The 25045-nt window shown below is 34.6% G+C and overlaps 2 protein-coding genes across 2 annotated transcripts; one reads left to right on the forward strand and one right to left on the reverse strand.

Annotated features, from left to right (window-relative positions):
* Positions 1–225: 225 nt before the first annotated feature.
* On the reverse strand, positions 226–2269 carry LOC150032120 (proline-rich nuclear receptor coactivator). The gene has a single exon (XM_090307798.1). The coding sequence runs from the start codon at positions 1329–1331 to the stop codon at positions 732–734; it is 600 nt and encodes a 199-aa protein (XP_090163924.1). The 5' UTR covers positions 1332–2269; the 3' UTR covers positions 226–731.
* A 21361-nt stretch (positions 2270–23630) lies between these two features.
* LOC120067570 (uncharacterized) lies at positions 23631–24817 on the forward strand. The gene is made up of 3 exons (XM_090308400.1): positions 23631–23907; positions 24349–24401; positions 24542–24817. Exons 1-3 carry the CDS (start codon positions 23631–23633, stop codon positions 24815–24817), a joined length of 606 nt encoding a protein of 201 aa, XP_090164526.1.
* Positions 24818–25045: the final 228 nt, after the last annotated feature.

Raw genomic sequence — 25045 nt, forward strand, 5'->3', positions numbered from 1 at the left:
CAAAACAAAGGCGGTGACCATAATTTCAACCAAAATTACATCAAATTCATCTGTTTCTTTCTTGGCTTTGAATTTGATTGATTATCTTTGAATTGTGAATTTAGGGACTGAAATGAACTCAAGATGTTCTTTAATGGCGAGAATCTTAGCCATGGAAGAAGAATGAATTAAGGAGTGAAGGGGTAAGAGAAGAACTGCAAGAACCATGGCTATGGATATCAGATCTACAAAATCTTCATCAGATTTGTTTTCTTATTATATTAAGCTTCACCATATCATACAGAAAGAAAGGAAAAAAAAAAAACTAACAAAGCCCTTGACTCAAAAGAAATTCACAACAGAGCAGAAATTTAATCATTCAAAGCGCAAACTACTTTTTTTTCTCCCAATATTTGCAGAAATCAAACCCATACCCACCCAAATTACTGTTCTTCCGGCCTAGATTTTTAGCTAAAAACTTACAATACACAGAATATCTTCCCCGTTAAACAAACCTGGATCATCATAAATACACGATATTATATGATATACTTCTTGTTTTAATCTGATTTACCTGTCTCGTTGGCTCGATTTTCCGATCAACCACCGTTTAAAAAAATCACGGCGGTTCAGATCTGGACAGATCGAGAGAGACGTTAGAAAGATGAGAGATGAGAAAATGGACGCGAGAAGATTTTTTGTTTCGTTTATTTGATGGATTTCAGATCCAAATTCAAGATCTGGTGAAGAACTCATGCGTCGAGCCGAAGCAAACGCCTCAGATCTCTGGTAGCCGAGTCGTCAACGATGGTGGATACATGTTTCTTCTTCGAGAACGACGGTAATGGAAGAGAACTTGGTGACGGCGACATCGAAAACGCCGATCCGGCGTATACATCGGCTTTTCCGGCTATCGGACACCTAACGTCGACAATCCGGATCTGTTTCGGAACCATTTCTGGTGCCGGCCCCAACCTATCGGTCCCACACACGACAAGATTATCACCTTCCTTCTTCAGAGCTTCGCTCTTGATCTTCGAATCGAGCGATTCACCTCGCCTAAGGATCGTAACCTTCTCCATCACCAAACTATTTTTCATCGCTTTCAAATCGTCAGAACTCGATCTCTTCGAGACCGACGGCTCGGAGTGATTCGAAACATAACGCTTCCGCTGCTCCGGCCGCTCCGAACGCTCCAAACGAGCCACCGACTTCCTGTTAGATCTAGGATTGTAGTTATAGACATTAGAATCATAGTTTCCATAAGAACTCCTCCGACGACAAAACGCTGCCGGTGGAACTCTGATCCTTTCGATCAAGCAATCCTGAGGCCGTAAGATCTCAGTCCCCATGAATGAAAGAAGACAAAATCCCTAAGAAATCTCCCAAAAAACGAAAAAGAAGAAAAAAATGGCTAAAAAACCAAAGAACAAAAGCTACGGGGCTGATGAGTTCCTTTCTCTGAAACTAAGAGCTTTAATCCTCGTCTCTTCTTCCTCACACAGGGGACAAACAGCAAAACGGGAGACTAGAACAAGAAGAAGAGGAAGAAGATGATGATGAAGAAGAAGAAGAAGGGTATTATAGTCTTTTCAACTCTGTTTTCTTTTTTCTCTCTATTTTTTTTTTTCTCCCGGATTCCCTCTTTGTATTTCTGCTCTGTAAGGCTTTGTTTGGTCTTCACATCGCGTGAGGAGGGATATATAGCGAAAGAAAATAAAAGAAAGAGAGAAATGAGGATAGACGAAACGGTGTCGTTTCGCCGAAGGTGAAAAAAAAGAAAAAAAAATAATAAGAGCGTTGGTCTGATCTTAATCTCACCGACCCCTTGCAAAATGACGCGTGAAGACAGAAAGCGATTGGCCGCCTTGTTTGAGCGAGAAGAGAGAGAGAAAGAGTGTTGGGTACGTGGCAGAATATGACTCGGTCTTGAAAGGTGGGCCCAACTCACACGTACCCTGTTTTAACGGGAACCGTCAGGTCGCGTTACGGAGTTTCGCTTTCACGTCGCTGGCTTCAACTATTTCCTGGATGACGCCGTTGGGGTTATGAAGAGTGTTAGTTGTCGTTTTGTGATCTCTTACGTGGAAATTATTTGTGTGGGTCCCACGTGGGTGTAGTTGGGCTGGCCAAGACGTTAACTCCCGCATCATTATTGCTTTGGTTCGGATACGGCGAGACTGTATTTACATTTGTTCTCAATTACTCGCCAATTCATCGTCCCCGATTTCAATCATTCACGACGATTAATTGTGTTTAGTTAATTAATTGGACACATGGTAAAAACCATTTAAAGTACTACGTTACTTGCAATTATATCTTTAAATTTTTAATTGTAAGAATTGAACTCTTAAACTTTTAAAAGATTAAAATTTGCCTCTCAAAATTATCGTGATTGTAAAAATTGAACTCATAAATGATAAAAATTGAACCCACAAATAGTAAAAATTGAACATCCAAACATATACAATTATATAAGTTTGATACCAAAATTCTAACATGTGGATAAGGTTGAGGGTCTGATTTTTTTAATTTAAAAGCTTAAATGTATAATTACAACTATTATCATAATTTAAGAGTGATTTTTGTAATTTACCTTAATTAATTTTATGCAAAAATGAACTTAATTGGCATCAACTAACCCACTTGCGGTACTAAAAGAAATATTAACATTTTATAAACTTCCAAGCAAGTTATTAAAAACAACAGAATGTTGTACTAAAAATATGCTTCAAAAAAAATGTTGTACTAAAAATAAATAAATAGAAACAACAAAAATGGGATATATCTTAATTTCTAATTCTACGAATCGTAACAAATTTCTAAAATAATAACAAACGATTACTATAATGAATATAATATAAATAAATAAACATTTTAAATTATTTAAAAATGATACGTTTATTTATTAGTATGGATATATTTTTTACATTTTTTTTATAGTTTTCTTTTTTATAAAATATTCCATAGACATCGATATTTTAATAAAACGAGACTTTAATGCTTTTGGCAACATCAACATTTTGAAATTTGTTTTTAAGTTTTAAGTTTGTCTACCATAATCTTGTTTTAAAGAATATATAACAAGCCGACCACACACAAACACACACGCATAAAATAAAATTAAAAAAAAAAAATCCTTTGTTGGTATTTTGAAAGATGTCTCTATTTTTCAAATTTATGATATTATTTGATATTTTATATACGTTTCAAAAATATCATTGAAGTAGAAGTGTGTCAAAATATTGAATAAAATAGAACAGGAGTGGAAGATTCGATTCATCGACCTTTTGGTCGCATGCATTTTATATCTCATTTGACTTATGCTTGTCTTGTTATTTTTTTATGTAAGTTAACTTGAAGTCTTTCTCTATATAATGTTCATGTCATACACGTAAAGATGACCAATTTTCCTACGGGGATGAGATCCGCAGACCCCGTCCCGATTCCCCGATTAGGCAGGGAATGCATTCTTCGTCCCCGCCCTCGCCCCCGCCTCTCCGGTCAAACCAGGGATTCCCTGCCCAGATCGGGATGAGGACCTGCGGGGATTTTTGTCAACCCTACTATTTTGTAGGAATTGAGTAGAAACAAAGTTGTGTTTCATGTCTTCATATTTGTATTTTGTAACATATTCAAAGTTTGGTTTCTAATTTAGAAAATTGTTTTAAATGTGTTTGTTACTATATTAATAAATAATAAAAGTAGTTGTAGTTAACCACTAAATATTAGGTTGACTATAATTTATTATTTAATTTATGAACTTGACTTGTATTAAGATTTTTGTGTATATTGCGTAATGCATATTTTAATTTTAAAAAATGAATTGAGTTTGTAAAATAAAATACTATGTTTCTAAACGTTCTTATCTGCCAACTACATATTTTTGGGACTCGAAAGATCTGAAAACATAAAACATATTTAAGATTGTCTACCAAAAAGGCTCTTGGTAATTTACAATAACATAGTCCATAAAACTTTAACATGTAACAACTTAGTATATGATACTTTCGAGTTTGTAATCATTTAGGTCTCATGCGACAACGGTTTCATCTTTTATTTTGTGTTTTTTAAATTTATGACCGTTCTCTACTAATTTTTCAATCATGGGTTTCACGTTCCTTAAAGAAATATTTGAACACCTAATCAAATTCTGAAAATAAAAATAAGTTATTTAGGATTATTTTCAAATATAGAAAAATGAACCAAAATATTTACAAAGATATGATAATTTTATTGTCTATTTGCGATAGACTACTATCTGTGTCTATCTAATAGACACATATAGTAATTATTTGATTTAAAATACTATTATATGTAACTATTTTTAGCAGTTATGTCATTTAAAATAAATTTTCAATATTTATGCTCGTTTGATAACTATTTGATTTTTGAATTTTTATTTTTGAAAATTAAGCTTATAGACACTGTTTCCATTTCTAAATTTATTCTTTTGTTATATATTTTTTATCAGTGGGTACAAAAATGAAACCAAATTTTGAAAACTAAACAAAATAGTTTTTTGAAACATGTTTTTGTTTTTTGAATTTGGCTAAGAATTCGACTATTTTTCCATAAAAAAGATGCAAATCACTGTAGGAAATGGAGAAGAAATAGATTTCGTTTTCAAAAACTAAAAATAAAAAATGTAGTCACGTTTGGTAACTACTTCGATTTTTGTTTTTGTTTTTGAAAATGAAGTCTATAAACACTACTTCCACTTACAAATTTATTCATTTGTATCTACCTTTTATCAATTGTTTAAAAAACGGAGCCAAATTTTAAACACAAAAAGTAGCTTTAAAAACTTGTTTTTGTTTTAAAAGTTGGCTAAAAATCCAATTATTATACTTAAGAAATATGCAAATCATTGTATAAAACGAGAGGGAATGTACTTAATTTTCAAAAATAAAAAATAAAAAATAAATTAGTTACCAAACGGAACCTCATTTATTTAGTTAGTTCTTGAAATTTTTGAGGTGATTTTTTAACACATCAGTAAAAGGTGGACGACAAAACATAAACGTGTATGGATGGAAGTAGTGTTTACAAACTTAGTTTTCAAAAACCAAAACTTTCGATCAAGTTATGTTGTCGTCCTTTTTTTTTATTAGGTTACTGGTCAACATATATAAAGAATTTCGTCAAGTCTTAGTAATATTTTCCACGATTAGTTTAATATTTTATTTTTAGTTATTAAAGTCGAGACATTAAATTATAAAAAAATTTAAAGAACAAAAACTATCATTGCAAATTAATGTTGAAAGACAAATCTTTGAATAAACTTCGGAGACTAGAAGTATTTTCTAACCTATTATACATTTTAATACCAACTAGATAATTAATTAATTAATTAAAACGACCACCACAAGTAAATTTAACAATGAAGATATGTACCGTATCTTTTGAGATGAGTGTTTATTTTTTATTTTATTATTTTTTTTTAGGGGAGAGAGACCAAAGTTTTAATTTTTATCTTAACATTTGTTATTATAAAAAAAAAATGATTTTATATATATCACACACATACTTAAGCAAGGGTTGTTTTCACGTGACCTAAACCAATGTAAGATTCAACTGTTGTCTCTTATTCTCCATCCATTCTTAAACAATATATAATATATATATATTATTTAGGGTAAGGTTTTTTTTCTATGTGACTTGGTTTACGTGGTTTGAAATATTCCAACCTTTACTTTGGACCATTTGAAAGGATTAGGTTTCTATCAATTCCATTAAATTTAAATTTGTGATGATTTAATAGTAGACCCTTTGTTGGGCAATAAATGAAACAACAATGTCACTTGGTATTGCTACATTAATTAGATGCACTTGCTATCTTTTTTTTTTTATTATTATTATTATTATTCTTTTGAATGAGATATAAGATTTCATTTCATATCTACACATACTAATTCAACATATTAATATTATTAATTATATTCTAAATTTAGACGTCAACAAGTCTAATTCGAATAGTTAAAGGTAATTGTTATCCACCAAAAATTAGAAAGTTTAATTTCTCTCATTTCATAAAATATAAAAAAAATGCTAAATCACAAAAATATTCTTAAATTTTGTCATTTGTTTAAAAGATATTCTTATTATTTTGAAAGCTACAATATTACTCTTGACATTTTACAAATGTATCGAAATTATCTTTAGAGTAGAAATGGTATGATAATGAACCCATAACATAAAATTGGATATTGGGGTATTATGAATAGTTACAGGTCATTGTCATACCGTTGCAAGTCCTAATTTTTTGTTTATTATTCTTGTGTATATTTATGATTCAAATATATTTTTGAAATATTTACGTATCTCTATACTTCTTATTTTTAAAAGAATGAGATTTTTCTTTTTTGAAAAAAGGTCCAAGTTCAATAAAAATTTATATGTAGCCTAAAATAGTAAGTATCAAACTTAACACACGCTATTAAATAAGAAAATCAACTCGATGGGAAACCCAAGTTGATTGGTGACATTTGTATGTATAATAATATATGGATTTCATAATCTCTCCTAATGAATTATTGAGTGAGAAAATATTATTAACAAGACAAGGGAAAAAGGAAAAGAGGGAGAAGAAAAATAAAGTTAGAAAAAAGCAAAAGGTGTGTGGACGTTAAGTTTTTATGTTTCCACGACAGAAAAAAAAAAAACAAGCAATAATAATAATAAAAAAATAAAATACTATTTTGGTCTTGATATTTCAATGTCATATATTTTAATTAATTTTAAATTTAGTCTTTTGAAATTATTTTTAGTCAAAATTAGTTAAATATGAATATTAATAAAAAAAATTATAGATACAAAAAATGTCATATTATTTACAAAAATAGTAAAAAAAACATTGATAGACTAGACCTCTATCAGCCTATATAAAATAAGATTATGATTTTGTTATTTTATGTAAATAGTTTTCCTTATTTTTATATTTTTAAAAATTTCTCATATTAATATTCATTTTAAAAGATCCCTACGATAAAATACTTCCAAATTTTATAGTAAAAATACTAATAAATAATAAAAAAGAATTAAAAAAAAACTATAAACAAACGACGAATTGCTTTCAAATATAGAAAAATGAGTTAATTTATTTATAAATATAACAAAAATATCACTATCTATCAAATATTGATAGGCGTCTATCAATATCTATGTACAGTGATATTTTGCTATATTTAAAAATATTGTTAGTAATTTTATCGTTTAAAACAGTTATCCATAAACAATCTTACAAACTAAATTTAAGATTTATTAAATTTAATATATCAAAATGGTACTTTAATAATAAATAAATAAGTAAACAAATATGAAAAGAGGAATTTTCTTTAGGGGGAGATTGATTATTAAAGAATAAAGAGGGAACAAATCTACGAAGCTTTTAAGAGCAGTGGGGACAAATTCAGAAGTGAAATGCAAGCAAGCAATAATTCTCTCGTCTCCTATACCCTTTTTATTATTGTTTTTTTCGTTTTTTTTTTTTCTTTTCTCCCTCTTATTTTATTGAAATTATAAATAAAATAAAAAATGGTCCCATTGGGAATTGGGTCTGGGGGGACATTTCCTCTTCACAAATCGGAACAGGGACATTGAACTTATAAAGGAGAGAAAAAGAAAAAGGAAATTACTATAAGTGATTTTATCGCATTTTAATAGTTAATATAAAGATTTATTCTTTTATTTTAAGCGAGTACTTTAATGGTCTAAATTAGTCTCTAATATTAATTTATTGTTAATATATAGATTAAAATATAGGGACGAAATGATACTCACTTATATATATTTTTAAATATAAATATAAATATATACTTTCAAGATTTGGAATTTGTACCACTTTTATAAGTTAAATCTATTTAGATGAAAATATAGGGACGGAAATCGATTTGGGTACCCATTACAAAATTAAAAAAGAGTAAAGTTGGTATTTCGTAAATATAATCATTTTTTAAGTAGAATAAAGGTATAGGAACTCGAACCGTATATCTAGAGATGTTCGCGAGGTGAGTTTGGAGATATCATTTTCCATCCCTGTGAAACTCTCCATGGATATTGGGGTGGGGATCAGGTTCTTTGCGAGAAAAATTTCCCATTGTTTTTTTTTAAAAAAAAATCAATCATTTAAATCATCAATGTGAGAAAATTTTAATTAAATAATTAACTTTATCACTAAATTGTTTATCATGATTAGTTCTATATGACAATTTGAATTTATAGATAAATTAGTCGAATTTTGGCCCAAAAAGCTAATTAACTTTTTTAGTATAAAGAAATAAATATAAATCAAATTATTCACATATATAATCTAAATTTAAATATTCAATCTAAACATATTGATTAAATAATCAAACTTGAAAGGTAATATTTATATAATAATAATAATAACATAACATTAAATAATTATATTTAAAAAATAAGTAGAGGCTAACCGGGGTGAGAATAGGGAACGGGGTGGTGGTAGGGACGGGATATGCATCTCCATCCCCGTTTAGCTCATGGGGATTTTTTTCTCCATTCCTTGCCTAATCGAGAAATCCTCATCCTGTTCGAGACAAAGCCCTATGGAAAAATTGGACATCGCTTGACATATCTCTTTATCAATAACACATATTGCGTGTGAGTTGAGTTATGCTTCCTAATCATGTTAGCTTTACATGTTTTGTAAATTGGGTTTTGTCTCAAAATAAATAAAAATTGGAACTTCAAAGTGAAGAAAATCGAGTATGTTTGAGGATAGTTATTTTTAAAAGATAGTTGACGTTAATTTCATTTTTTAAAAAACATTGTTGGATGGTCTCTAAACTTTTGCGAAAACAACATTTTGGACATGTTTGATGATCATAATCACTTTTTACCTCTAAAACTGTGATGTTTGGCAACAATTAGAAAGTATCAATCACTCAAAATGTGATTCTAAGCGATTTTTTTTTTTTTTTAATCTTTTTAGTATAACAATTGACTGAATGGAGGATTAAACTTCCAACTGTAACACCCCAACTTTCTATCATACTTCTAGGAGCTACTATATGCATACGTGGACTTGACATTAGATTTCTCGAAGAAAAAGTAAACAAAAGAAATAAAATTTTTATTTCATTAAATAAAGCTCAAATAACAAAATCTTGAAAAAAAAACTCCATTCGGGGTACTCCTGACTCTAATTTAAAATAAATTGAGCAAATAACTAAATTAACAAATAAATTGAATAACCAAGAGTTTTAAATGCTAGACTCCTAAACTAAAACATACAAATAAATAACATGAAGGAACTCTAAATAGAGAACTAGTGAGCGGAAGCGGATCGTTCTAAATTCCATTGAGAAAGAACACAAATAATTACAGTCAAGAAGAACAGCTTGTGCACAACGAGTAAATTACAGCATGTTTCTTTTAAGAACAAACAAGGGATAGAGTCTGCAATACCTTTGAAAAACCGTTTCTTCAAGTATCCCTCGATCGTTCAGCAACGCATCCAACAGCACAAACTCGAACGCAACGATCAAAACTCGATCTCAACGAGCAACTGGATGAGCCTCAATCATAATCGAGTACAACTCGATCCTTGACCCTCGAACGGAATAAGAACACCACCACAAGAGTTACCTTGGTATTCTTGGTGTGAGAATCTATGAGTTGTGTGCCCTGTATGACTTTGGATAGAGGAATGGAGGAAGGGAACAATCGAGTATACAACAAAAGAAATAAGTCTATTGTATAGACTTGCTATTCAATCGTGTAGCAACAAGTAACTATCATATAGTAAACTCGATACTTGATCATTTAGGCTGTGAAATACTATCGTTTAGTAAAAGTCTCTTACTCTATAGTTTTTCTTTTTGTGGGACGATACGGATTACTCCTTTTTTTTATTTTGAAAAAATCTTTTTCTTTTTATCTCACAGTTACCATAAACCGCCAATAACCTCACATTTAAGTTGGTTATTGAGAAAAAAAAAATCATTAATTATCACATAATTAATATATTATAAATAAATATAATAACCAACTTATCATATTATACTTATAACCTATAATTTTAATATTTCATCACATGAAATACATAAATAATAGTTATTTTTCTATTTTATGGTATTTAATATAAATCATATTTATATTAATTCATCTAATCAAATAACGTATCAAATATAGTATATCAATTATATCACATATAATTGAATTAATTTAATTATATCATATATAATTAAATTTCCTCTTGTTAATTTGAACACTTCAAATTAACCCAAAATCTGATTCTCAACTTGAACCCATTGAGCTACCAAGGGGACCTTATGGACCTGTAGCTTGAAGCTTCAATGGTACGCGAACAACAGACTAAACTCTTTAATCACGAGATCCATCCTCCGTTAACTGTCAGTCACTCCACTAAAGACTAATAACTCACTTTTCGCACTACAGATATATTTCTGAGTCAATATAACCAATCAACAGTACGATGACCCTTCACAAATCGCTCGTAAGTACAACTCGAACAATTTACCGTTTTGCCCCTATAGTTACATCTAACTCCTTAAGTACCACTAGTTCCTTTAATGAACAATAAGTCATAATCCCACTATAACCGAGTCCTCTCTTCCCAAGAGAGGGTGTGGCTACTATGTTCAAGACCTGGAATCAACTCTTAAGGGAGCAATTTTTCTACTTACCCCTGCTTCGGAGTGAAGGAAATCGAAAACGAGATTTCTATGAGTAGTGGAACAAGATTATTCCAAATTACAATCATGAATCAACAAATCATTTACAGTCGACTTCAAACAAACAGTTATGCGATTCATACAGAAATTACAGCATGTAAAATACAAAGGAACAGAGAGTAAAACTCTACGCACATAGGCAAAATCGTTTCCACGTTCTGTTGCGTGACCACTCGAATAACAGCAACCACGAATGCTCGATCTACATGACCGCAACACCGCACAAACACAGCACGAATACTTTGCGTTCGTCCTCAACAATCTCCTCGATCACAAACTCCTCCGCAACATGAACGACCTCCACAGCACCACGAACGGCCTCCAGAAAACCTCGACGGTGTCGAGTCGAGTCTAACACCACCAACAAGGCGACCTTGGTATTATCGGTGTGAAAATCCAGAGGGTGGGCTCTGTTCGGACTTGGTATGAGGCAGACGAACGGAGGAAAGAACGATTGCATCCACGACTGGGCAAGTGGGAGATGGCTGAGACCTATCGTATAGGTCGATGCCCAATCGTTTAGATAAAGCTATACAATCGTCTAGCAAAAGCTATACGATCGTTTAGCTCGGTTTGTCGCGTACAGACTCTACATGATCGTTTACCTTGGGCCAACGATCGTCTAGCAAAGCTATGCGATCGTTTAGTAAACACTGCACGATCGTTTATCTCGCACCTGCACGATCGTTTAGCTCACACCTGCACGATTATTTAGCTTGCACCTGCACGATCATTTAGCTCGCCCAGCCGTCGTTTAGTAAATCTGTATTTACTTGATGACTTACGTGAGTTTCTTTTCGCAGAGAGAAAACTCAAAATCCTTTTTCAAACTTTTGTAAAAAACTTCTTTTTCAAATAGGAAACCACTTTTCTTTTAAACTCACGGTTACCATAATCCAATAACCACCCACTACTTTGGTTATTTAAAAGATAAAGTATTAATTATCCGATAATTAATATTATTATAAACATAAATGATAACCAACTTATCATACTATATTTATAACCTATAGTTTTAATATTTCATCTTATGAAACATATAAACCATAGTTCTTTTTCTATTCCATGATATTTAATGTAAATCTCATTTACATCAATCCTCCACTAGGTGTATCTTATACATCATACTGATTATATCATATATAATCAAAATACCTCTTGTCAATTTGAACATTTCAAATCAACACCAAGAATTGATCCTCAATAGAATTTAAGCTACCAAGGGGACATCATGAACCTGTAGATCTGAAGCTCCAACGGTACGTGAATAATTGACTAAACTCTTTAGTCATGGAATCCACCATCCGTTAACTGCCAGGCACTCCACTAAAGACCAACAGCTGAACTCTCCTTACTACAGATATATTATGTGTCCATCTTAATCAATCAACAGTGCGACAACCCTTCACAGATCGCTCGTAAGTACAGCTGGACCAGTAACCGTTATGCTCCTGTAGTTACATCTGTCTCCTTAAGTACCACTGATCCCTCTAATGAACATAAGTCATAGTCCTACTATGACTGAGTCTTCTCTTCCAAAGAGAAGTTGTGGCCACTATGTTCAAGCCCCAGAATCAGCCCTTAAGGGAGCAATCTCTCTACTTATCTCTGCTTCAAGAAAGGAGTGAATTCCATCTTATAGATTGAGTTCCCAGCTCCTAGATCAAACAAGTCCCCAAGAAGGCAGACATGTTTAATTGACAATCTGGCCACTCTCACCCATACTAATCAAAGGACCGCCCTCAAAGGCAAAAGTTCAAAAAACACTCAGGATTGAGGTCGTGTCACCTATGGTCGTTTAGGTGAGATGTAAGTCTCTAGTATCAACGGCGTTATATACAAAGTCTAATCATCTCGTGGTCCAGGTCTTATACAAACTCTTTGTATAGGACACCCCTGCTCCACATCTCCACACGAATGATCAGGATCTACCATCTGTAGTAGTTTACAATATTTGAAAACCTGCAGGCCGTATTCGTAGTGTCACCAGGATCAGGTATCCCACCTTAATCCTTATACTACATACCGATTTAGGTTATCATTTAAGGTATGATCCACTTGTATATCACATATACATGCTTAAGTTCACATAAGATAACCAAGGAGCTTTGTTTATTGGATATGAGTAAATGCCTGAATTAAATAATATTTATTTTCTTCATTGAACAATGTGAATCTTTACAAAACAACGAGATTCCGAGAGAATTAGGACACCAATCCCAACACGGAGAATGAGTGAATTCTGTCTTGTGTAGCTGAGTTCCCAGTTCCTCAATCAGATGAATCCCCAAAATGGTAGGCTTGTTCAGTTGGTAATCTGACCATTCTCACCCATAAAAATCAAATGACCATCCTAATAGGCAGAAGTTCCCAACTCACTTAGGATTAAGGTCATGTCACCTATGGTCATTCTAGTGAAATGTAAGTCTCAATTATCAATGACGTTATATAAAGAGACTAATCATTTTGTGGTCCGGTCTTATACAAATTGTTTGTATAGGATACCCCCGCTCGCATATCTCCACATGAATGGTCAGTATCAAACCATTTGTAGCACTTTACAACACTTGTAAAATCTATAAACAGACCATATTCGTAGTGTCACAAGAATAAGGTATCCCTCATTTATCCATCTACTATAGATCAATTAGGTTATTACTTAAGACATGATCCACTTGTATGTTTCCATACACATGCTTAAGTTACATGAAATAATCACAGATCTTAGTTTATTGGATTGATTAGGTGCATCCAATCGTTCATCGAGATCGTGTTCTGATCGTTGCGTTCGAGTTTGTGCTGTTGAATGAGTTGTTGAACGATCGAGGGATACTTGAAGAAGAGTTCTTTAAAGGTTTGCATACTCTATCCCTTGTTCAGTCTTTTGAAAAACATGTTGTAATTTACTGTTTATGCATAATCATTTCCGTTTAGACTGCAATTGTTTGTGTTTTTTTTCAATGGGATTTGGAACGATCCGCTTCCACTCATTGAATCTCTGTTTAGATTTCCTTCAACATATATGTGCGGAAGCATTATCCTTTCCCAATAGTGGGGTCATGGATCCTTCCTGTCATTCGTCAGTCTATTTTTACCTTTACCTGAACACATGGAGAGAAAGGGATGAGTACATAAATATACCTAATAAACGACCTACTACTGGGCCCACGAGGTGGACTATTAGCCTTTCTATTGGGACTCAAGTGCACCAAACACATCGTAGGTATAGGCATAAGCATAGGCATAAGGGGTGAACCCGAAGGCACGCTTCTATAAGTAGTGACCCTGGAGGGACATGATGATAAACATAAGTGATGGTCTCAAGGGAGCATTGTATATAGGCAAAAAGTGTGAACTCGAAGGCTCACAACGTGTGATATGCATAGACTGATAGAAGTTCTAACAGTCACTATCAGTCTCACATAGGCATAAAAATCAATCAAAGTCTTAAATCATGCTTAGGTTTCATAACAGTTGAACAATTCATCCATCAATCAAACACCACAACAATATGTAATATTGAAATTCCATGGCATAAACATAAGCTTCAAAAATTCCAAATGACCAACAAACATGTTATAACATTCCAAACCAACATAGGAACTAATACTTAACACATACTTGGGTTTGAGGGCGAACCGACAGTAGGTAACTTACCTTACTATTAAGCCCAAATATCAAGCAATTAGACCTCCTTTTTGGCTTTGAAAATCTTGAATCAAGGTGCCTAAACATAAAGCATAAATAACTTTAGTTTCAACTTTAAGGCCCAATTCTAATACATACATTACAAAAACATAATCCACCTACCAAACACGTGGTTTACTCCAAACCACTACAAAATTCCACAAAGTACTCCAACCTATCATAAGCAAGAACCAAATAGTAAAATTTAATTTATAACAATTTTCTCAAACTTCACAAGTCACAACGACTTAAAACTTACTAAAAATCTACCAAAATCACTCTTGATACCACTGGACAACATGCTTGTAGCTCCAAAACCTCCTTCAACCTTTCAAACATAGTGGGTAACTCAAATCAGACAAATCTAAATGGGCATTTTAAAAATCATACAAGAAAAGCCAAATAAACCTTAAATCCCACCCCAAAACAAAGATAAACCCAAAAATTAACTTAACTCCAAATTTCAAAACCATTTATCACCTATTTTACACCCAAGATTAAAAATTCAATTTTTTTTCTTTCAACCACAAAATCCTCAATTTATACAGGATAAAACAAATTTGATTTACCTTAAAATTTTGGGATGTCACACCAAGTTTTAGCAATGAAATAATGTCAATTATCGTTGACATAAGCTTACTTTGACCAAGATAATTTTAAGTGGTTTTCTTTATTAAAAAAAAACTATTATTTTGTATTAAAAAATTATCGTCATATTTCACTTTATTTTGTCTTTTTTTTAAAAAATATATATATATTTCTCACTTTTCTCTCTCTTCAGTGGTTTTTAACTCTGTAATTTTTTTCCTCTCCTCTTGAATTTTTTTTCCTCACTCTTAATTTTATTCTCCATGTAATTTTCTCTGTGTTAATTTGTTATAAGAATTGTTTAGTATTTGTTGTGAGAGTTGTTGGGAGGTTATGCCTATTATTAGATAGTTCTTTGGGTATAAATACTCATGTATTTCACCATTCAAACATACAGAAAGAAATAAAGTAATAAACCAAATATTCTTGCATGGTATCAGAGCTTCTGATCCAGCTTCAGACTGTGCCTCCCCCTCAATCTCTTCAATTGTGTAGTCGTCAAGCATTGTCACACAACGCCAAACCAAGCTACATTTTGTGAAGCTCTGCCGTACCACTGCCACCACCTTCGTCTGTTTCATATCTGCAAAGCTCACTGGTCCTAGAAATCGTTCAGATCCGGGATCGTCCATGCACCAGACAATCGTCCGTGTAGCGACTGTCCGTTCAGGTCTCTCCTCTGCCCATCCGAGCAGATTGTCAATCTACTCCGTTTCTTTTTGAGGTCTGATTTTCGTTTATGTCGTCTCTAATTCGAGCTGACCAAAGCATAAAATTAGTTGAGCTGACCGAGCGCCACCGAGCCAAGCCGAACTACCTGCGAGCCAAACCTCTCCAAGCCAAGCCAAGCCGTCTACGAGCCAAGCCTTAATTTGAGCTATATTTTCCTTAGGTGCCATTTGTCATGTGCATTTTTTTTCTATTTTTTTCTGCCTCTAATGGGAAAAATCGATGCCCTTCGTTTTATTAGCACTGTGTTGGACGACACCAACTACGTCACGTGGGCATATCAAATGAAGAGTTTCCTGATTGGACGCAAGTTGTGGCGAATTTTTACTGAAGATGCCACTCAACCCTCCAAAGTGCAACTAAAGATGATAGCAAAATTATTGAAAGATTGGAGGATTGGGATAACAAAAATCACCAAATAATCACCTGGTCGGGTAACACTTCCACTCCGGCCATTCATACCCAATTTGATGCATTCAACATAGCTAGAGAATTGTGGGATTTTCTATCTACACCGTTTCAAACCATTGGTCCCAGTCACTATTATCAGTTGCACTCTACCCTCATCAACAGCAATCAGGAGGCCAGATAATCTGTGAATGACTATCTGACTATTCCTCAACCTATTTGGACCCAGTTAGATCATGCCAAAATTAGTCTGGATCATCTGCGACTCATCAAGGTTCTTATGGGGCTCCAACCAGAATATGAATCTGTTCGGGCTGCCCTATTACATTGTAATTCTCTGTTGTCTCTCGATGCAGCAATTCAGAAAATCCTCTTTGAAGAAAAAAAAAAGGCTTGGGCTGGTCTCCTCTCTATCATCAGAGGTTTCTCTTACAACTACTCATTCATACTCTTTCACCGAGTCCTCTTTCTGCAAAAACTGCAAATCACATGGTCATAAGTTTACTAATTGTCCTACCATTGAGTGTAGGTATTACCACAAACGTGGTCACATCTTGGACAGTTGTCCGACCAGACCGCATGCCCCTTGGTTATACTACTAAGTCAAAAAATTCTACCAAGTCTGGCCCTCCACCTATTGTTGATCCTGCAACGTCTGCTGATGTGACGTCTTCCACCACTCCAAGCCTCCAGATCAGTGACCTCTAGGATTTTCTCAAACAAGTGTTATCTACTAATGCACCCGCGCTTGCTGTCCACTAGGTACATCTTGGCTTCTGGATTCGGCTTGCTGAAATCATATAACCTCCAACATTGCTCTGTTATCTGCCTCTACCTCTATCAAATCACTTCCTCTTGTTCACTTCAGTGACGGTAACCACATGACCATTTCTAAAATTGGTACTGTTAATACAGCAACTATAACCCTCTTCGATAATTATTATGTCCCTAATCTGACCTTTAACCTTGCTTCTTTGTTCAGTTGTGTGACCTTAGACTTACTACTTTCTTTTTCCCTCATGGTTGTTAGGTTTAGGATTCGCGGACGGGTCAAATAGTTGATACGAGTCGCAAGGTGGGAAGATTATTTGAGCTCACAGTCTTTCAACCACCAGTCCTCCTACCTCTTTCTACCGTTGTCACTGATACTGGTATATTTCAGTGGCATCTATGTCTTGGTCATGCATCTTCTGACAAGATTCATAATTTAATTTATGTTGGTAGTTTGAATAATGTTTCGCAATTAAGTTCTTTTGACTATTTACATTGCAAACTTGCAAAACAACCTGCTCTATCTTTTTTTGCTTCTGACTCACTATGCGATACTCCATTTGGTCTGGTTCATTCTAATATATAGGGCCTTGCACCTACTCCTACTGTCGATGGTTTTCTATATCTTGTGTTGTTTATTGATGACTACTCCCATTTTACCTGTATTTACTTTATGAAACATCATTCTTCCTTATCCCAAGTCTATATTGAGTTTGCAAATATGGTCTGCATGCAGTTTTCACATACTATCAAAATTCTTTGCACCCATAATGCAATGGAGTACAAGGATGCCCAACTACTTTCTTTTCTCACCCAACAGGGTACTCTTGTCCAATGTTCATTTCCTTATACTTCCCAGCAAAATGGTCGAGTTGAACGAAAACATCGCCATATCCTGGATTTTATTCGTGCTCAACTTCTCTCTACGTCTTGCCCTGAGAAGTTTTAGGGTGAGGCTGCATCTACGGCTGTTTATGTCATCAATTGCCTACCCTCTGCGATTATTCACAACCTGTCTCCTTTTGAACGGTTATATGGTATCTCTCCTCTTATTCTCATCTTAAAGTCTTTGAGTGTGTGTGTTTTGTGTAAACCCTGAACCCTAGTTTTCCTACTTAAGTAAGTAATAAGTATGCTAATTAAGATTAAGGTTATGTTAAGGTAAAGTTGTAGGGAAAATTTAAAAGATAAGAAGAGTGAAGGAAGAAAATTCTAAGTGTTGGAAGACTTGTACTCGGGTAGCTTGTTGGTAGGCAAAATAAGTAAAATAATGGCTAAGTGTTGGAAAAATGCATGGAGGCCATGGGCATTAATAAGGGAGCCATGGGCATTAGTCTTATATTTAGAGGTTAAGCAAGCTTATTTGATGACTAGGTGTAGCCGCGTAGTGATGCTTGGCGATGGAGTTGTGCAAGCCAAGGTGATGGAGCTGGACGCATGAGAACACCATGTGTTGATAAGGGTTGTGCGACACTAAAAACTTGTAGAGGTTAGTGAAGCTTGCGACCAATGGTGTGCTATGCAATGACAAGAATGGGCAATGTTAGGCAACACATGGCTTGAGGCATTGGCATGGGCGCTAACTAGATTGATGTGCAATAACCAAGAGCTTTCCATGCATTGGTGATGGTCAAACAATGATCAAAGCCTTAAGACGTTAGTGCGTGAGATGGTGCATGCAACAAGGTAATGCCTTTGGCAATAGGCATGTTGAGGCGTTGGTCTTAGGGAAAGGTGATGAACAAGGGCATGCAGCCAAAGAAGTGGGTAATGGTGCAAGCATTGGTCTTAAGGCATGAGACAATTGGATGGCATGGGTTGATGGGATTGTCATGCATTGAAGATTGCTGAAGAAAATGGCTTGCATTAATGGCCAAGGGAAGATGATCAGCTTAAACCACCGTTTAAGTATCTACCTGTAGAGATTAGGTTTAATAATTCCAAGTAGAGGTTGAGGTGGCAGCCTAGTAATGAAAGTTTAACAGGCAGATTTTAGTATAAATAGAGTGGCTGAATTCAGAAGGATGGTTTGAGCAATCTACTCGTGCAATTGAAGTGATTTTAAAGCCATCTACAAACTGAGTAAGTCTAGTTGTTGAGGTAGGGATTCCGGAAGGAAATCCCAAAGGAATCAAGCTGGAGATTGAAGAATTTGTAAGAAGGTCGAGCTCTCGGATAAGTCTAAACCAGTGTTGAAGATTTGAAGTTTCTAGCCAAACCACGAAAAATGTTGGGTTCAAATTTTAAGATAAGCTTGTTAAGACAATTCTAAACAAGTTTGTAGAAGGATTTTTCTTGAGAAAAGGTCTGAAAATTAAGTTATTTGAATTATAAATTAAATCTGGAAATTTTGAACAAGCAGGCAGCTTCTTGGGATGAATAAGCAGGTAGCTCGATGGTCAGCATTGTGTGCATGGGCTGAGATGAACGCCAACCTATGTGAGGTTAAACATGGGGCTAAGTAGGCGATCATAAGAGGCTTAGACACCTAAGGACAAGGTTGGGCATTGGTGTGCAGCTTATGGAATACCTAGGACATGCGATAGACACTTGATGGTGGGTGATGGAAGTGTGTTGCTGCCTAGCCAAGCTTAATCTAAGAAATTTTCAAAGTTCAACATCTAGAAGGGTTGGCGTTAGAAGGTAAGGTCACTATGGTGGGGAGGTTATGAGCTTAATTATGGAAGTTAGTCTAAAAAAGGGAGACCATTGCTAGTAGCTAAAATATATTGTTATGTTCACAGGGTTGACACTAATAGGAGAAGCTTATCAACCCTTGAAAGATTGCCAAAGCTGCGAGTGACTATAAATGTTTCTGAATGTTTTAGTTAAAAGTTTATTCTGATGCTAGCTTATTCTAAAGCAAGTTATCCAAGCAAACCAAGCCTAGAAAAGATGCTAACGCATGCTAGTTTTTAAAAGAAAGTTTCTAAAATATGATTAAAGTAGTGATGTACTTAGTTATTTGAAGCATATGTTAGTAATGATGTTTTATGACACCGTGTTTTTAGTAAGCCTTTCTATGAAAATATTTCCTTATAATGTATTAATGACTCAATACTGAAGTACTAGGAGAAGGTATCTAAGCTTAGTTTTAGTTACGATCCTTGATGTCATGATCCAGGTTAGTTATACGTACACGCATGACAAGTGTAAAGGTTTAAGATAGAAGGCTGAGCAAAAGGGTCTCTCCCTCAAATGAAGATCAACATGGAGGACTAAGCAAAAGGGTTTCTCCCTCATGAAGATCAGTTTTAAGGTCATGGCAAAAGGGTCCACACCTTAGCCTAGGTTATGGTTGGAAGTTGAGCAAAAGGGTTTCTCTCTCAACTAAGGATTTGTTAAAATATGTTTTTAGATATGATATGTTTAAAAGGTTTTATGTAAAGCCAGGTTTACGATTGGGAATTGAACAAAAAGGGTTCTCTCTCAACTGAGGATCAGATAAGCTATATTGTCATAAATGTTATGTTTTTTTAAGTTATGCATATATGTGTGCTTGGCCAGTATTCAGTATTCAGTTTTCAGTTACTAGTGTCTAGTTTAAGCATGGGATTTGTGTTTTAATTAAGTCACTCACCAGGCTAGTAGCTTACCTGTTTTTAAATGTTTGCCTTTCTAGGTAGAGGTCATCTCCCTAGAGGTTAATTGCATCGCTGCTCTGCCACTTAAAGTTTAGTTGAAGGAAACTTAGGTGGTTACTCTGTAAATATTTGTACACATGTATTTGCATACTAGGGACTAGTTCTGAGTGTGTGAGACCTACTAAATCTTATTGTTGTATGTATATATTATAAGTCGCTATGTATGGTACCCTAAGGTTGTCTTAATATTCTAAGTTCCGTTAGTCCTTGAATGTTATTTATGATGTTCAGAGTGAAGGAACTCGTTTACAAGATATCCATGAGTGGAAGCGGATTGTCCAAATCCCATTTAGAATGAAAACACAAATTTACAGTAAACAAACAGTTTATGCATTCTAAGTGAAATTACAGTATACTCTTAAACAAGAAATAGAGATCAAGTGATTAAACCTTTGAAGAATACTTCTTCTTTTACAATCCTCGAACTGTCACGAACTCTTCGAACGGCAAAAAAACTTGAACATAGCAACCTTGAAGACTTTCTTCAAGAATCTCACGAACCAAAACAAGACATAACCACGTGGATTCCTCGATATACTCAGGGTGAGAACCCAAGAGTTGTGGGCTCTGACTGTTTTGGTTAAAGGGAGTTTGAGAGTTTGGAGGAGGAAGCAGATTGAGGAAAAAGCACTATCGTATAGCAAACACTCAATCGTGTAGAGGAAAAGCACCTATCGTGTAGGTTCTGCCTTTTTCGTGTAGATCTGTTTGTCTATTCCAAAATAAAAGAAAAACAATTTTTCATTTTATTCCAATTGTCATAAAGTTGTATAACCACCCACTAAGGTGATTTGAGATAAAAAAAAAAAAAAAGATTATTATTCAAAATAATAAATAATATAAATAAATATGATAATCAACTTATCATAATATACTTATAACCTATAGTTTTAATATTCCATCATATACAATATAAACTATAGTTCTTTTTCTCTATTTTATGACATTTAATATAAATCATATTTATATTAAATTTAACAACTATGAATCTCATTCATAGAGAATATATTTGAATCACATTCAAATATTTATTCCTCCAATTAAACTATAATGTATCAGTTACATTATGTCAATTATATCATATATAATTGAATTAATTTAATTACATCATATAAAATTAAATTCTCTTTTATTAATTTGAACAATTCAAATTAACCCAAAAACTGATTCTCAACTAAAACCTTTTGAGCTACCAAAGGGACCTTATGGACCTATAGCTTGAAGCTCCAACGGTATGTGAATAATTAATTAAACTATTTAATTACATTATTCACCATCCGTTAACTATCAGGCATTCCACTAAGGACCGACAGCTGCACCCTTCACACTACATATATATTTCTGTGTCTATTGGATATAACCAATCGACAGTACGATGACTCTTCACAAATTGCTCGTAAGTACAATTGGGCCAAATTACCATTTTACCCCTATAGTTATCTCCAACTTCTTAAGTACCATTGATCCCTCTAATGAACAATCATAGTCCTACTATGACTAAACCTCTTCAGGCCAGGAGAGGGTGTGGCGCCACATTGTTCAAGACTTGGAATTAGCCCTTAAGGGAGCAATTTATCTACTTACCCCTACATCAAGGAATGAATGAATTTCATCTTGTGTAACTGAGTTCCCAGCTCCTCAATCAAATGAATCCCCAAATGGTAGGCTTGTTGAGTCGGCGACCTGACCGTTCTCACCCATACAAATCAAAGGACCACCTTCATAGGCAAGAGTTCACAACTCATTCAGGATTAAGGTCATGTTACTTATGGTCATCTTATTGAAATGAAATTCTTTATTATGAACGGTGTTATATAATGAGACTAAACATTTCGTGGTCCAGTCTTATACAAACTCCTTTATATAGAATATCCCCGCTCGCATGTCTAATATATGAATGATCAGGATCAGATCATTTGTAGCACTTTACAACATTTGTAACATTTACAAAGCGGATCATACTCGTAGTTTCGCCAGGATAAGATACCCGGCCTTATCTATATACTACAAACCATTTAAGTTATCACTTAAACATGATCCACTTGTATGTCTCCACGTACATGTTTAAGTTACAACGATAACTTTGGATGTTAGTTTATTGGTTTGTGGTTAATGCAACTAAAATATCACATATTTCATAGACAGAGTGAATATAATATCAAATATTATTAATCACATACAAGTTTGTTCATACAAGGTTTACAAACTATAGGACCCTACGAGATTTAGGGCATCAACCCCGACATAGAGTTCCTAAACATGACAGCTAGGCAGTAAGTGCCACATAAAGGGTTGGCAACTGCTATCATCACACTCTCTTTCAGGTTAAAAGAGTAATCTGGGAGGGGGTGTGGTGTTTTGTCCTTCTCCATCCTCATGAACATACCAAACTCAAACCCAAAGCTCGCCTATATTGTTTTCTTGGTTATGGGACTGAGCATAAAGGGTTTCGCTGTTGGGATCCTATTTCTAAAAGGCTTCACATCTCTCGTCATGTCACGTCATATGTTCTCCAGTATATTATCGTTTCATATTTCCCTTACTAGCCCCCACCCATTCTTTATTGATCACTCTACTTATATCTTCTCTGTATGTGATTTTTTGCCTGACTCTTCCCTCCTGGCTGTTCCTGAGCTTGATTCATCTTCTTCCACCAAAGCGCTTTCAGATCTGCCTTTTGCCCCCGATGCGGAATTAGAACCTGTACTTGTTCGTCGATCCACTTAGGTAAGAGAAACTTTTCATCATCTCAGAGACTATCATTGTTTTTCCACTGTCATGTCTTTGGTTGAACCTTCCTCTTATCAGGAAGCCTGCACTATTTGGTAGCAAGCAATGCATGAGGAACTTCAGGCTTTGGAGAAAACACACACCTAGGATTTTGTTTACTTACCTCCTGGCAATAAGCCTATCGGGTGTAAGTGGATTTATAAGATTAAGACTCGTTCCGATAAGTCTATTGAGCGATATAAGGCTCGCCTGGTAGCAAAGGGTATTCTCAGAAGTATGGTATTGACTATAAGGAACTTTTCCTCTCGTTGCCTGAATGATGTCTGTCCGAAGCTTGTTAGTCGTAGTCGCTGCCAAATAGTGATCTCTTCTTCAAATGGATATTAAGAATGGTTTCCTGAATGACACTCTATCTGAAGAAGTTTATATAAAGCCACCGCCTAGTATTGCTTCGCCATCTCAGAAAGTTTGTCTTCTTCGCAGTGCTTTGTATAGACTCAAACAAACACTTCGTGCCTGGTTTTCAACCTTCAGTGCCATTGTCACCCAACTTGGATTTGTCTCCAGTGCTCATGACTCAGCTCTCTTTACTCGCAAGACTCTGCATGGCGTTGTTCTTCTGCTATTGTATGCAGATGACATGATTATCACTGGTGATGATTCGCATGCTATTTAGGAGAACAATTTGAGATGAAAGATTTAGGCCCTCTCAATTATTTCCTTGGTCTTCAGGTTTCGTCGTGTTCTAAAAGGTATTATTTATCTCAGGCGAAATATGCGTCTGACCTTTTAACGCATTCTGGTATCACTGATATTGTTATTGCACCAACACCATTGGACTCTAATGTCCGCCTAACCTCTTTTGATGGCATTCCTCTCGAGGATTCCACTATGTATCGATAACTTGTTGGCAGTCTCATATACTCAACTATAACACGCCCGAACATTGCCTATGCAATCCATGTGGTCATTTAATTCATATATGTTCCTTGCACTATTCATTTCACTATTGTTCTTCATATTTTGCGATGTGTTAATGGCACTCTAGGACATAGGCTTTGGTTCTCTTCTCAGTCTTCCTTGGTTCTCTCTAGCTGCACTGATACTGACTAGGCTGGTGATCCTACTGATTGACGATTCACCACAGGTTACTTTTTTTATTTGGTTGATTCTCTCATCTCTGGCAAAGTAATAAACAAACTATTGTATCTTGCTCTAGCATAGAGTTGGAATATCGGGTACTTGCTGATGCTACTTCCGAAGTTTTGTGGCTTCCCTGGCTTCTAGCTGATATGTGAGCTCTCTAGGTCTCTGCTACTATTTTTGCATTATGACAATCGTAGTGCTATTCAGATTGCTTATAATGACGTGTTTCATGAACGAATGAAGCATATCGAGATCAACTGTCACTTTGTTCGTCATCATCTTCAAAGCTCCACCCTGTGTCTTCAAGCCATATCTACGACTGAACAGCCCGTTGATATATTCACTAAAGTACTCTCCCCTGCACGCTTTGGTCAATTATCTTGCAAACTCAAGTTGGTTTCTACTTTACCACCTTGAGTCTGAAAGGATGTTAATTTGTTATAAGAATTGTTGAGTATTTGTTGTGAGAGTTGTTGGGAGGTTATGCCTATTCTTATATAGTTCTTTGGGTATAAATATCCATGCATTTCATCATTCAAACATACAGAAAGAAATATAGTAATATACCAAATATTCTTAATCTGGTTTTTTCAATCTCAAATGTAATGTTTTTTTTTTATAAATAATTTGACTATTCTAAAATTA

Source organism: Benincasa hispida, chromosome 12 (assembly GCF_027475165.1).
Source record: "Benincasa hispida cultivar pf3 chromosome 12, pf3_genome.v1.1, whole genome shotgun sequence".
Classification (NCBI taxonomy): Eukaryota; Viridiplantae; Streptophyta; class Magnoliopsida; order Cucurbitales; family Cucurbitaceae; genus Benincasa; species Benincasa hispida.

Bases quoted from the DNA above. Each gene is read 5' to 3' on its own strand.
- LOC150032120 (XM_090307798.1), bottom strand. From the start codon at position 1,331: ATGGGGACTGAGATCTTACGGCCTCAGGATTGCTTGATCGAAAGGATC.
- LOC120067570 (XM_090308400.1), top strand. From the start codon at position 23,631: ATGGATATTAAGAATGGTTTCCTGAATGACACTCTATCTGAAGAAGTT. The intron at 23,908-24,348 runs GTGATGATTCGC...GGTTCTCTCTAG, and splicing joins AGATGACATGATTATCACTG to CTGCACTGATACTGACTAGG. The intron at 24,402-24,541 runs GTTACTTTTTTT...CCTGGCTTCTAG, and splicing joins TGATTGACGATTCACCACAG to CTGATATGTGAGCTCTCTAG.